This window comes from Hipposideros armiger, unplaced genomic scaffold, assembly GCF_001890085.2.
Source record: "Hipposideros armiger isolate ML-2016 unplaced genomic scaffold, ASM189008v1 scaffold_505, whole genome shotgun sequence".
Lineage (NCBI taxonomy): Eukaryota > Metazoa > Chordata > Mammalia > Chiroptera > Hipposideridae > Hipposideros > Hipposideros armiger.
This window is the reverse complement of record NW_017731855.1, coordinates 787,501-801,752: the sequence shown is the minus strand read 5'-3', so window position 1 is coordinate 801,752 and position 14,252 is coordinate 787,501. Positions and strand designations below refer to the sequence as shown.

At 38.8% G+C, this 14,252-nt stretch overlaps 1 protein-coding gene across 1 annotated transcript in view; it reads left to right on the top strand.

Moving 5' to 3' along the window:
• Positions 1-762: 762 nt before the first annotated feature.
• ADGRG4 (adhesion G protein-coupled receptor G4) overlaps positions 763-14,252 on the top strand; it is a 91,579-nt gene continuing 78,089 nt past the window's right edge. The window contains 2 exon segments of the mRNA XM_019667774.1: positions 763-766; positions 2,283-2,897. Of these exon segments, the coding sequence (XP_019523319.1) occupies positions 763-766; positions 2,283-2,897 (619 nt within the window).

Here is a 14,252-nt window from a genome sequence, read left to right as displayed (position 1 = left end):
CACTATTCCATTGTATAGAGATAATAATTGCTTAACTAGTCACTTATTGATAGACATACAGATTTTCCTATTTTCTCAATTACAAACAATGCTGCAACAAAGATCCTTGTACTTGCATCTTTGTATACATGTACATTTGTTTAGAATGAATTAATAGAAATGGAATTGCTGTATCAAAGTATATATGCAGCTATACACAATTAAAATTTTCATAAATATTGGTAAATTGCCCTTCAAAAAAAAGAGAGACTGTACTAATTGTTACTCCCACCAACAGTGTATTAAAGTGATTTGTTTCCCCACAGGCCCATCAAAACTTCGTATTCTGTCTAAAATGTTGTCACTTTAAAAGGCAATAATGGTGTCTTATTGTTGTTCTAACTTATAATTTTAAAACAGTGAGAGGCCGTCTTTTTGTATTTCTGATTTAGTAAGTTGCTTGTTCATGTCCTTTGGCAACTGGTTTATATTAATATATTGCAGAGAGGAGAGGCCTTTGTATACCGCATAAAATTATGGTACATTCTCTTTTAAGGGACAAGTAAGCCCTGGAGATTTATGGTCATCATAAAGCTCATTGTTAAATGTTGTACTTGACGTCATTTTGGAGGGCTGAACAGAAAAGCAATATTAACATAATCAAGACTTGGGTTTCACAGCAATTGTTGCTTTGTGGGATTAACTCTTGATTTATTAGCCACATGAAAGATGATAATATAATCACATAAGCCAGAGACAGAAATAAGCATTTGCTCATCCACCATGGGTAGTTCAGAAATAGCTCCCTGGCAGGTGGATGTTATGAGTTCTGGCACATAGAGGTGTGTGTGTGTGCATGTGTGTTCGCGTGCACGCAGGCGCATACTTGTTTGCTTTTGGCAGATGTTCAGTGGAGGAATAGAGGGAGAGAATACTGTAGGGCTAGAGAATATCTAGAAGCTTTTATTTGCAGACATTTCCCAAAAGTAAGGAAGTTGTCACTCCCTGCCAGCTTCTGCAGTGCGCTGTAAGGCTGTCAGTTTTAGAGTGATGGTCTCAATGTTACACTCCTAGTTCAGAGACAGGTTGGAGTTCCATTCTGCCATAAAGCTTTTTTTTTTTTTGGTTTGCCTTAGGCTGTGTGGGGACTGGAATTAGGCTGATGTTCAGCAATCATGATATTTGCCTATTCGCCTGGGGTGTGAGGTTTGTGATGATGACAGTATTCATCAATAGCTTCCTATGAAACAAAGGACATACTCAATTTAAATCTTCATCGATATTGTCGAATTGCTCACCAAAAGACTGTACCAATGGACATGTCTTTCAGCAATGTTTGAGAGGGCTTTGCATACATCATCTCACTTAATATTCAGACAATCTTGTAAGGTCAGTAGGTAGGGGTATTACCTGGCATAGACTATAATGTGCATGGTGGTCCCTAGAGTTGTGCACACACATAACACTATGGCCCCGAATACCCATTTTACTGAAGCAAACCTTGAGGCATCAAGAGGTTAAGTGACTAGCTCAAAGTTACACAGCTGACAAGTGTCAGAGCTGGGATTCCAACCCAGGCTGCGTGACTCCAGAGCCAGTGATACCTGGGTCCATGGCCATCTAGGGACTCAAAGCTGCTTCTGTCCCCTTTGAGGAGACGGAAGGAGGGAATCAGGATACATTCAGGGAAGTGTCATTTCTCCCACTCCTGAGTGCAAACAGAAGCCCTGGCACTTGGGTATCGTCCAGCTGGTCATCCTTCAGGCCCCTGTCCATGCCTCCCATTAGAAACAGTTTTCAGAGACAGAAGAATAAGTTAGGTAATTTGGCTCAGGAAAAGGCACTGGAGAAATAAATTGCTGTTGCACCATAAATATAATAAAACAGCTAGGTATATGGAAATAGTTATCCTTTGATTATGTGAGTGGGAATCATATGCAGCAAAATTTAAGTCCAAGATGCCTTTTTCTTGGCTTCCCTGGCCCCCACTAGCCGCACACTTCTAACTGCCTCCTCAAACTGTCCAGCTTATGTGCCGTCGGGGAACACTAAGCTAAATTTTCATATTAACCCAGGCAAACTAGAATTAGGAAGAAACTCGTCTGCCAAAAAAGTCACATGCCAATGTTAAATAGAGATGATTTTTTTTATATCTACTAATTGGCTTATTTGTACCAGTATTGACTCATCATAGTATTGTATAATCTGGATTTGACTATATGGCTAATGAAGATGACAACATTGATTGTTTTGTTACTGAAATTTCATTTGTATTCTCTTTCCCCTTCCCAAAATTTGGACAGATGCACTTTCGCTAAAAGGAAAAAGGCTGGATTTTTATGGAGGAGCGGACACATATGTAAGCCTGACCAACCTCATTCCAGAACTCAGTCGATTCACAGCATGCATTGACCTGGTATTTGTGGATGACAAATCAAGTGATTGGATGGCCTTCTCCTATATTACTAATAACACCTTCCTGGGCAGAGAAGACATAGACCTTGGACTTGCAGGAGACCATGAGCAGTTAATACTACACAACTTGGGCAAGACCTTTTACATCCGTTACCAACTGATGCCATTTCAATGGCATACAGTATGCTTGGTATGGGATGGTATGAATGGCAGGTTAGAGCTCTTCCTGAATAAAGAAAGGATACTGGTAATGATGGATCAACCACAAAACCTGACCTCTAATGGGACTCTGGTTTTAGGACATTTTCTCAGGAAGTGGAACAGCCAGGATAAAAGCGTGCTGCCTCGCTTCACTGGCAGCTTGTACTACTTTCAACTCTGGGACCGCATCCTGGAACATGAGGAGTTTATGAAGTGTTTGGGCGGGAACGTAGTTAGTTGGGAAGAAGATGTTTGGTTCATCAACAAGATGGTTCCAACTCTTGACATGAGACTGCGCTGCTGTGAGTAACTTATGAATTGTCCTCCTTAGCAAGGGTAGCAGTGATGCAGTGCTCTTCAGCTCGCTACTCCAATAACCCACTCCAAGGTCAAGGCTCTGTCTTCCTCAGAGGGGCCGAAGGTTGCCATAGTTTTGTCATTTACTTTTTTTTTAAGGTTTTTATTGGGGAATTGGGGAAGGGGATCAGTGTTGAGGAACTGGGGAAGGGGAACAGAGAAGTTGTTGTACTTCACCCTTAGTTGTGGAGGGCGCAGCTAGCTCAGCTCCAAGTCCAGTCGTCATCCGGCTGCCCACTGGCAGTTTGCGGTTGCGGCTGCTTAGCTCAAGGTGCTGTGTTCAATTTTAGTTGCGGGTGGGCATAGCCCACCATCCCATTGCGGGAGTGAACCGGAAACCTTGTTGTTAGGAGCATGTGCCCTCACCAGCTGAGCTATCCTGCCACCTGTTGGCAGCTCAGCTTGGGTGCAGCTCATTGGCCCATGTGGGAATCGAACTGGCAACCCTGTTACTCAGAGCTTGTGCTCTTAACCAACTGAGCCACTCGGAGGTACCCTGTCATTTACTTTCTAATGCAGAGCAAATACTATTTTCTTTTGTCTTTTATTTTGATGATTTCAGATTTACAGAAAAATTGCAAGAACAGGACATAGAACTTCTATATATTCTTTACCCAAATTCACTAACTGATATATTTTCCTCTTATGTTTGTCAGTCTCTCTCTCTCTTTCTTTTTCACCCTCCCTCCGACATACACACACACACACACACACACACACACACACAATTTATTTCTTAATGATTGTAGATTAAGTTGCAGGCATAATGCCTCATTATCCCTAAATATTACCCCTAAATATCTGTGTGCATTTCCTAAGAATAAGTCCATTCTCTTATATAACCACAGTATGATGATCAAAATCAGGAAATTTAACATTGATATAATACTAATATCTAACTCATAGTCCATATTCAAATTTAGCCAATCATCCTAATAATTTCCTTTACAGCTATTTTTTGCTTGGTCCAAGATCCAGTTCAGGATCATGCATTGAATTTAGTTATCATGTCTCATTAGATTCTAATCTGGAACAGAAGCTTAGTCTTTCCTTGTCTTTTATGATGTCAGTTTTTCCCGTTACTAGTGATTATAACTTTGATCACTTGATTCTGATTGCTAGATTTCTCCACTATAAAGTTATTATTTTATTCTTTGTAATTAATAAGTAATTTCTGGGGAGATATTTGGAGGCTATGTAAATATCCTGTTCTTATCAAACTTTCACCCGGTAGTTTTATGTCTATTGATGACTCTAACTTCAATCACTTATTACTTTGATGGTTGCAAAATGATGATTTTAAAACTCATTTTTTTCTACACCTACTAGTTAGCATTCTGTTGTAAGGAAGAGTGTTCTCTTCTTCCACATTTACTTATTCATTTTTCAGTTGTTTATATGTCTATGTTAGCATGAATTCATGGATTCTTACTTAATTCAATGGGTTACAATCTGTTGCTATCATTTATTTTGATGTTCAAATTGGCCTAGATTTGGCCAGTGGGGGTCCTTTGCCCTGGCTCGTGTGTCCTTTTGACATGTTCCCATATTTTTTTGATCACTTTCTTACTTTCTAGCATGACAAGATGTTATAGGATCATACTGTAATTTCTCTGCTCAGTCCAAGAATCAGCCATTTTATTAAAGACCCTTGGTTCCTTTTAGTGGGGTATGGTACTTATAAGTCAATTCATTTTTCTTTTGAGAGCAATAATGATGTTGGAGAACTGTTTGAATGGAGTTCTTGTAAGAAAACTGGTGTTTTGGAATTCCACATGTGTTTGTCCCCATCTTTCCAGTTTTGAAGAGGAAATTCATGATTGTTTTTCTCTGTACAGCCCCACTGTCCCCGCAAATTCAATCCTCTCCACCATCAGTATCAGCAGTCCTAAAGTGTGGGTCAAGTCAATGGTAACAGCATCAAGATAGGATTTTTTTCTCATTTTCTGAAATTTTCACTCTTCTTAGATGAGTATTATTTACTGCTCTTATGGATTTGGGGTGGGGGTTTAGTGAAGGAGTGGGGGCTAGATCCATGCCTAATAGCACTCTCACAGAATATAGAGATACATTTTCACCAACAGTCTGGATGTTTGAGTTAATGGCACAGGCACGTTCTAGGAGGTTTCTGTGTTTCTTTGAGATCAGACTAACGAAAAGGAACGGGACAGCTATTCCTTTGAGCTACCACCTGATGGCATTTTTTTTAAATCTTCATTGAAGCCTTGAAAATAAAAGAGAATGGTCCTAGCTGGCTCTTATTATAAAACCAAGCTAGGGACAAGTAGGTTAAGCCTGAACACTCATGCAAAGCAGTTTAAACTAACTTTATCTTTTTAAAAAAGTTTTTTACTTATTTAATTGTTCAAATACAGTTGACATTCAATATCATTCTATATTAGTTTCAGATGTACAGCACAGTGATTAGACACTTATACAATTTATGAAGTGATCCCCTTGATTAGTCTAGTATCCACCTAGCATTGTGATATAGTTATTACAAAATTATTGACTATATTCCATATGCTGTATTTTATATACTCATGACTATTTTGTAACTACCAACTTGTACTTCTTAATCCCTTCACCTTTTTCAGCCAGCTCCCCAACTCCCCTCCAATCTGGCAACCATCAGTTCATTCTCTGTATCTGAGTCTTTCTGTTTTGTTTGTTCATTTATTTTGTCTTTAGATCCCATGTATAAGTGAAATCATATGGTATTTGTCATTCTCTGTCTGACTTATTTCACTTGGCATAATACCCTCTAGGTCCATCCATGTTGTCGCAAATGGTAGGATTTCATTCTTTTTTATGGCTTAGTAATATTCCATTGCATATATGTACCACAATTCTCTATCCAATCATCTATTGATGAGCACTTAGGTTGCTTCCATATCCTGGCCACTATAAACAATGCTGCAATGAAATAGGGGTGCATATATTTTTTCAAATTAGTGTTTTGGATTTCTTAGGATAAATACCCAAAAGTGGAATTGCTGGGTCATAAAGTAGTTCTATTTTTTTTGAGGAACTTCCACACTGCTTTCTATAGTGGCTGCACCAATTTGCAATCCCACCAACAGTGAATGAGTGTTCCCTTTCTCCCCATCCTCACTAACACTTGCTGTTTGTTGATTTACTGGTGATAGCCTTTCTGATAAGTGTGAAAGGATATCGCATTGTGGGGTTTTTTTGCATTTCTCTGATTATTAGTGATGTTGAACATATTTTCATATGTCTACTGGCCATCTGTATGTCTTCTTTGGAGAAATGTCTATGTAAGTCCTTTGCCCATTTTTTTAAAATATTTTTATTGGGGAATTGGGGGGATGGGAACAGTGCTGGGGAATTGGGGGAAGGGGAACAGACAAGTTGGTGTCCTTTTGTTCTTCAGTCTAGTTGTGGAGGACGTTGCTTCACTGGCCCAAGTTGGCACCATCATTGTACTCTTCTGGGCAAGGCAGATCAGTCGCCGGCTTCTGGATGGCCGCTCACTGTGGCTGCTGGCCTCTCACACTGGCTGCTGGTTACACACGGTAGCCCATGGCAACCCAGTGCAGCATGGGCTGCAGCCTATGCCGTTGCTGGCGACTCACGGCAGCCCAGCTCCAGGTTGAGCTGTTGTTCAGCATCTTAGCTGTGGAGGGCAGTGTCACTGGCCCTCATATGTGGGATCCAAACTGGGACCCTCTGGTGTCCCAAGCCAGTTCTTTACCATCACTCCATTCGGCCGGCCCCTTAGCCCATTTTTTTATTATGTTGTTTGTTTTATTGGTGTTGAGTTACATTAGTTCTTCATAAATTTTGGATATTAACCCCTTATTGAATGTATGATTGGGGGATATCTTCTCCCATTCAGTAGGTTGTCTTTTCATTTTGTTGGTGGTTTCCTTTCCTGTGCAAAACTTTTTAGTTTGATGTACTCCCATTTGTTTATTTTTTCTTTTGTTTCCCTTGCCCAAGGAGATATATCAGAAAAAATATTACTGATTAGGATCTCCAACATGGCAGAGTAGATAAACACTGTGCCTGTGTCCTTCTGTTAACACATATTTTACAACTAAATTATAGAACAGTCAACCTGGAGAACCATCTGAAGTCTACCTGAACAGAAGTCCTATAACTAAAAATATAAAGAAGAAGCCATGTCGAGACTGGTAGGAGGAGCAGAGATGCAGAAGGGTCCCCAAACCTCTTTGTGGTGGTTGAGAATCAAGAGGGATATCTTTTTTTGTTGTTGTTTGTTTGTTTGTTTTTTAGCTGAGTCATCCTGCCACCTGTTGGCTGCTCAGCAGCTGCTCAGCTCAGACCGGGACTCGAACTGCTGTTGTTCAGAGCTCAAACTCTTGAGCGAGCTCTTAACCAACTGAGCCACTCAGCCGGCCCTGGGATATCTTTTTTTTTAAAGATTGTATTGGGGAATTGGGTAAGGGGAACAGTGTTGGGGAACTGGGGAAAGGGAACAGCCAAGTTGTTGTCCTTCAATCTTAGTTGTGGAGGGCGCAGCTAGCTCAGCTCCAAGTCCAGTCGCCATCCAGCTGCCCGTCGGCAGCTTGTGGCCGCTCAGCTCAAGGTGCTGTGTTCAATGTTTTTTTTTTTGTTTTTTGTTTTTTTTAGCTGAGCCATCCTGCTACCTATTGGCAGCTTAGCAGCTGCTCAGCTCGGTCTGGCGTCGAACTGCTGTTGCTCAGAGCTCAAACTCTTGAGCAAGCTCTTAACCAACTGAGCCACTCGGCCGGCCCCGCTGTGTTCAAACTTATTTGCGGGTAGGCATAGCCCACCATCCCATGTGGGAGTCGAACCGACAACCTTGTTGTTAGGAACACGTGCTCTCACCAGCTGAACCATCCTGTCACCTGTTGGCAGCTCAGCTCGGGCGCAGCTCAATGGCCCACGTGGGAATCAAACCGGTGATCCTGTTGCTCAGAGCTTGCACTCTTAACCAACTGAGCCACTTGACTGGCCCATCTTTTGTACACTTTTTAATTTACAATCCATCTTCTTGGTCTGATTAAGTCCTGGTGGGCATAATACACAAATAATCCAGCACAAGAAAAAAGTAAAAGAAAATACCACCTGAAATGACAATCAACAAAAGGAGTAGAACATGTTACTTCTACTACTCTAGTTTCTTCAAATGTTCTTTCCAGATCTAAGGCCAGTGGCTCCTAACCTGACATACAAAATGGCTTTAATGGGTTGGCAAAGCCCTTGAAATTGTATGCAACATCCTAAAAATGCAAGGTGGATTTTTTTTTCCTGAGGACAGAGTCTATAGTTTCCATCATATTCTAAAATAATATGATAATTGCTACCTTTTACTAAGTTCTTTGTATGTGTCAGGCATTTTATAGATGAGGAAAGAGAGGCTCAGAGTGGTTAAGTAAGTTGCTTAAGTTCACCCATCAAATAAGTACTGGAGCTGGGATTTGAGCAAAGATTTGTCTAGTTACAAACCCCATTTTCTTTTCACCCCTACATCATCAAGGCTACCTTTAGGGAGTCTATGGCTGACCCAAAAGGTTATGAACTACTCTACTGTCTTAGACGCTTGCTTTGAAGGGAAGTGCTGGTATTGATAACCCACCTGGGGAAATTAGGCTGCCAACTGCAGTCTCTGCTTGCTCACCACTGAAGGAACTGTAATGCCATAGAATTTCTTCTACCTCCATCTTGGCTGTATGACATCTGAGAAAAAGGGGGCAATTATATGAATCAATAGGAGTGATTACAACATATCTAGCTCTAGCTTTTCCCTAATAAATTGTTATTTACGGTCCATAGAAAGATTATAACCTTTAAAAATAAATTTTAATGAGCACATTGCTAGGTTACAAATCTCAAGAAATCTATTTACACATAAATTATATATGTATATATTTATATATTCATGAGAACAAAGCTTTTGGGGAACATTTGCTGAAAACTGTGAACCTTACCTGGGTTTAATAAACAAGTATTCACTATAGTTGGAGCTGTCTCAGGAATATTTAAACAGTACACTGATAAATAATAGTAAGAGCAAAATTGCTAGTCATTAGTAATTGAGTTTTGGAGTAGTTTTTAAGCACCTTTGCTTTATTTTTTTAAATTACAAATATAACACATTATAATTGTGAATAGAATAAATTCAAACAATGCTAAAGTAGATTAAGTATAAAGTAAAATCTATCCCACATCCTCTCCACAGAGGTGTCTTATTTTTTAAAGATGTTTTTCCTATGAGTTTATCATAAGTGTGTGTGTATATGTGCATGGATGTGTATGGGTGTGTATAGTTAAACAAAAAACAAAAATAATATGTGCATAAATACATATTGCTCTATAATTTGATTAGTTTGATCTAATATTATTCTGGACACATCAGTACATATAGCTCCACCTCATCCATTTTGGGGGCTGCATTTATCCATTGTAGAGATGTACTATAATTTATTTAACTAACTCACCATTGATGGACATTTAAGTTGCTTTCAATTTTTTGCAGTTATAAACAATGCTACAATTCCTTGTACACACATCTTGGTATCTGTGGGCTTGTAATTTCATAGGACACACCCCTTTTCAAGGGAAAAAAATATGAGCTTTTACAATTTAGTTTAATTTACTACTTTTACTAGTTATTTTATTAATTTAACTACTCATTAAGAACTGATTTATTTTTTAAAAATTTATAGGGGCCGGCTGAGTGGCTCAGTTGGTTAAGAGCTCACTCAAGAGTTTGAGCTCTGAGCAACAGTGGTTCGAGTCCCAGCCCGAGCTGAGCAGCCGCTGAGCTGCCAATAGGTAGCAGGATGGCTCAGCTAAAAAAACCCCAAAAATCAAAAAACAAAAAAAAAGTTATAGACACACATGGTAAAAGTTCAACCAATGCATAAAGATATAAAAGTAAAAGTCTTTCTCTTCAACCTCTTACCTGAGTACCTCTCTCTAAAAGTAATGATTGTTAATAATTTCTTATGCATCCTTGTAGAAACAATTTAAAATTTGGATTTACATGTGTATGTTCTTTTTTTTCTGTTTCACAGTTGGAATCATCATTATATGCCTAGTCTACTGCATTTTTTAAAAACTTAGTAATATATTTTAGAGATATTTCCATATCAGAAAATATAGAGCTGATTATTGGAGTGATGCTGATTAGTATGATAGAATAAGGATATACTGTAATTTATTAAAACACTCAATTTGAAGGACTTTTAGGGTTTTTCCAATTTTTAGCTGTGACAAAAGTCTACAGCATTACCGTATTTCCTCATGTATAAAATGCACCCTTTTTCAAAAATTTTGGGGTCTAAAAACTGGGTGCGTCTTATACAGTGGTAGTAGATTTTTTTCACTTGCATTTCCCGCTTTTTTTGCGCTTGTATTTGCACTCATACAACCACTGTATAAGACGCACCCAGTTTTTAGACCCCCAATTTTTTTTTTTTATAGCTGAGCCATCCTGCTACCTGTTGGCAGCTCAGCGGCTGCTCAGCTCGGGCTGGACTCGAACCGCTGTTGCTCAGAGCTNCGGCTGCTCAGCTCGGGCTGGACTCGAACCGCTGTTGCTCAGAGCTCAAACTCTTGAGCGAGCTCTTAACCAACTGAGCCACTCAGCCAGCCCTAGACCCCCAATTTTTTAAAAAAAGGGTGCGTCTTAAACATGTGGAAATATGGTATTTAAAGGAATGTATGGTGATAGTAATTTCTTGAAGGGACTGTTAGGGACTGATTATGAGCTAAAATTCCTCTTTAGGTATGTTGAACATAATTTCCTAATCTCAGCTCAGACATATGATACAACAAAGGATTTGTTCTGACTTGTGACTTTATGAAAATGAAGTGTCTTCCTAAAGTAATGCAGATTAGATTATTCTTAGTTATGCACCTAAGAAATTTCCTCTTTGAAAATAATGAAATAACATGAATGGAGTTCATCCTGAGGAATCTACACTGTATCAAATCACAGGGTCCCTTTATCTGTGGAGCTATAGATTTGCTAAGATTTATTAATTGATCTAATGCTCTAGCTGCTTTGAATTACTTCATGAACTCAACATTTAAAAAATGTGTAGAGATTGATTACATAGTTTATGTACTTTCTAAGGCCTTTGGCCCACTATTAAGCCCTCTATCCAATTATCAGCTCTGACAGGAAAGGTTTGAAAAAAATTTTTTCTCATAATTTTAAAGATGCTCATTTCATATTTTTTCTACCCCACAGGCAGATCTGTCTGTGGCAGTTTCTGGTCACCATTATCTATTATAAATCTAATAAACACACTCTGAATTATATTTATAGAGGTCGTGATTGAAAGAAAAACCAGATGTGATATGTAGGCTAGAAAAACACAAAGATTTCATATGAAGTGATATACCCATATCACAAGGAGAATTGGGTACCTTAGCAAATGTTCTACTTAATATTCTGCTGGCAGGTACATCTGCAACAAAATGCCTCATAAATATTCAACTACTTTATACCTCTGTTCTCCAGCTCCCAATGATTGCAATAATACAATTTTGTGTAGCGTGAAGGAGCAAATGGCAATTAAGCCTACAGGCCCCTGTGAATTAGCATGGATTATCCCCACTTTAAAATACAGAGACAGCAAAGCTAATGCAAATCATTTGTGCAAGTGATCACTTGTTCACAAATGGGAACAGAATGAATGTGGCACAACACGTTTGTGAGCCCTTCAAGGATGGACGCCAGATTCCATGGCTTCTGTGGTCCTTCCAGTAGGAATGGACATTTAGTTGTCACTGAACTACCTGCACAGTGTGGGCTTTTGCATTTGCTTTTTTAAATTGAATTTTTATTGAGATAATTGTAGATTCGCGTGCAGCTGAAGACTTTGCCCAGTTTCCCCCAATGGTGACATTTAACAAAGCTAGAGTATAATAACAATCAGAATATTGACATTGATAACATCCACCAATCTTATTCAGATGTCTCTAGTTTTACTTATAGTCATGTGTGTGTGTGTATTAAGTTCTATACAATTTTCCCATCTGTGAAGATGGGTGTCTCCACCACGACAGTCAACAAACTGAACAGTTTCAACAGTTTCAACACCACAAGGATTCCTCATGTTGCCCTTTTATAAACATACCAACATCCCTTCTACCCTTTTCCCCCCACTCTATTCTGCTCCCCACATCTTAACCCTTGACAACCACTAATCTGTCCTCCATTTCTAAAACTTTGTCATTTCAAAAATGTTAATAAATAGAATCATACAGAATGTAATCTTTTTGGATTTTCTTTCTTTCTCTTTCTTTCTTTCTTGCTTTCTTTCTTTCTTTCTTTCTTCTTTCTTTCTTTCTTTCTTTCTTTCCTCTTTTCTTTTTCTTTCTTTCTTTTTTTCCTGTTTTTTGTTTGTTTGTTTTTGTGGATTGCCTTTCTTTCCTTTTTTTTTATTGACTTTCTTTTTACTCAGCATACTTCTCTGGAGATCCAGCCAGGTTGCTGCTTGCATCAGTAGTTCATTCCTTTCTATTGCTGACTGGTATTCCATGGTATGGATACACTAGAGCTTGTTTACCCATGCACCAGTTAAAAGACATCTGGGTTGATTCCAATTCTTGGTTATTAAAAAGAAGACCTGCTATGGACATTTTTGTACAGGATTTTGGGTGGACATAATTTTTCATTTCTCTGGAACGAATACCCAGGAGTGCAATTGCTGGGCCATATGGTAGTTGCACATCTAGTTTTATATAAAATTGTCTGTTTTCCAAAGTGGCTGTACCATTTTATATTCCCACCAGCAATAGATGAGTGATCTAGTTTCTCTGCATCCTTGCTAGCATTTGGTGTTGCCACTATTTTTTATTTTAGCCATTTTGTTAAGTGTATAGTGATCTTTCATTGTGATTTCAATCTGCATTTTCCTGATGCCTAATGGTGTTGAACATCTTTTCCTGTGATTATTTGACATCCATATATTCTCATCAGTGAACTGCCTATTCATGTCATTTATATATGCTTTGCAAATATTTTGTCCTAGTCTATAGATTGCTTTTTATCCTTTCATATGGGCTTTCATGGAGCAGGTTTGATGAAGTCCAATTTATGATTATTTTTAGTGGATCATGCTTTTGGTGTCAAGTTTAAGAGCTCTTTGCTTAGTGTTAATTTTGTAACCACCAACATTACTAAACTCACTTTTAAGTTCCAGGAGATGTTTGTTTTTGTTTTTTTTGTTTGTTTTCAGATTCCTTGGGATTTTTTTTTTAATTTGTCATGACTTGTTTTCTTTTTCTTTTTTTAAAAGATTTTATTGGGGAATTGGGGGAGGGGAACAGTGTTGGGGAATTGGGGGAGGGGAACAGTGTTGGGGAATTGGGGAAAGGGAACAGCGAAATTGTTGTCCTTCAATCTTAGTTGTGGAGGGCGCAGCAAGCTCAGCTCCAAGTCCAGTCGCGACGCTCAGCTCAAGGTGCTGTGTTCAATTAGTTGCAGGTGGGCGTAGCCACCATCCCATGCAGGAGTCAAACCAGTAGCCTTTTTGTTAAGAGTGCACGCTCTATCCCCTGAACCACCGGATCGGCAGCTCAGCTCAAGTCTTTTTTTTAATTGCGGGCAGGCATAGCCCACCATCTCAAACAGGCAACCTTGTTAGGAGCACATGCTCTCACCAGCTGTGCTATTCTGCCACCTGTTGGCAGCTCAGACAGCTCAGCTTGGATGCAGCTCACTGGCCCATGTGGGAATTGAACCAGTGACCCTGTTGCTCAGAGCTTGCACTCTTAAGCAAGCTCTTAACCCACTGAGCAACTCGGCAGGCCCCATGACTTCTTTATTTTCAACAAGTAATAATATGAGGGAAAACTACAAATACATATTTCATGCATTCATACCAATTACATTTATAATTATAATGTATAATGTATATCAAATTGTGTCAAACTTTGGCAATTATTTTTACCAACTTAGGGAAATAACCTACATTGTATTAACTTTTCAGAAAATAATCATGAGCTCTTCAAACACTCTTTGTCCAAAGGTTTCAGACAATACAAGGAGAGGAGAAGTTGAAAATGTCAAGAAACTTTTTTTCTTGGAATTTTGTCATTGTACTTATATATAATGCAAAGTAATACAGTATCAAACCACCCAAAGTTCTTTTTTATTAGTCTCAGGTGTACAAAGTAATGTAATAGTTAGACATTTACACCCCTCACAAAGTGATAACCCCCCTCCCCCAATCTACTACCCCTCTAATATCGTATATGGCTATTACAAGGCCATTGACTATATTCTGTATGCTGTGTTCCTATATATATATATATATATATATATATATATA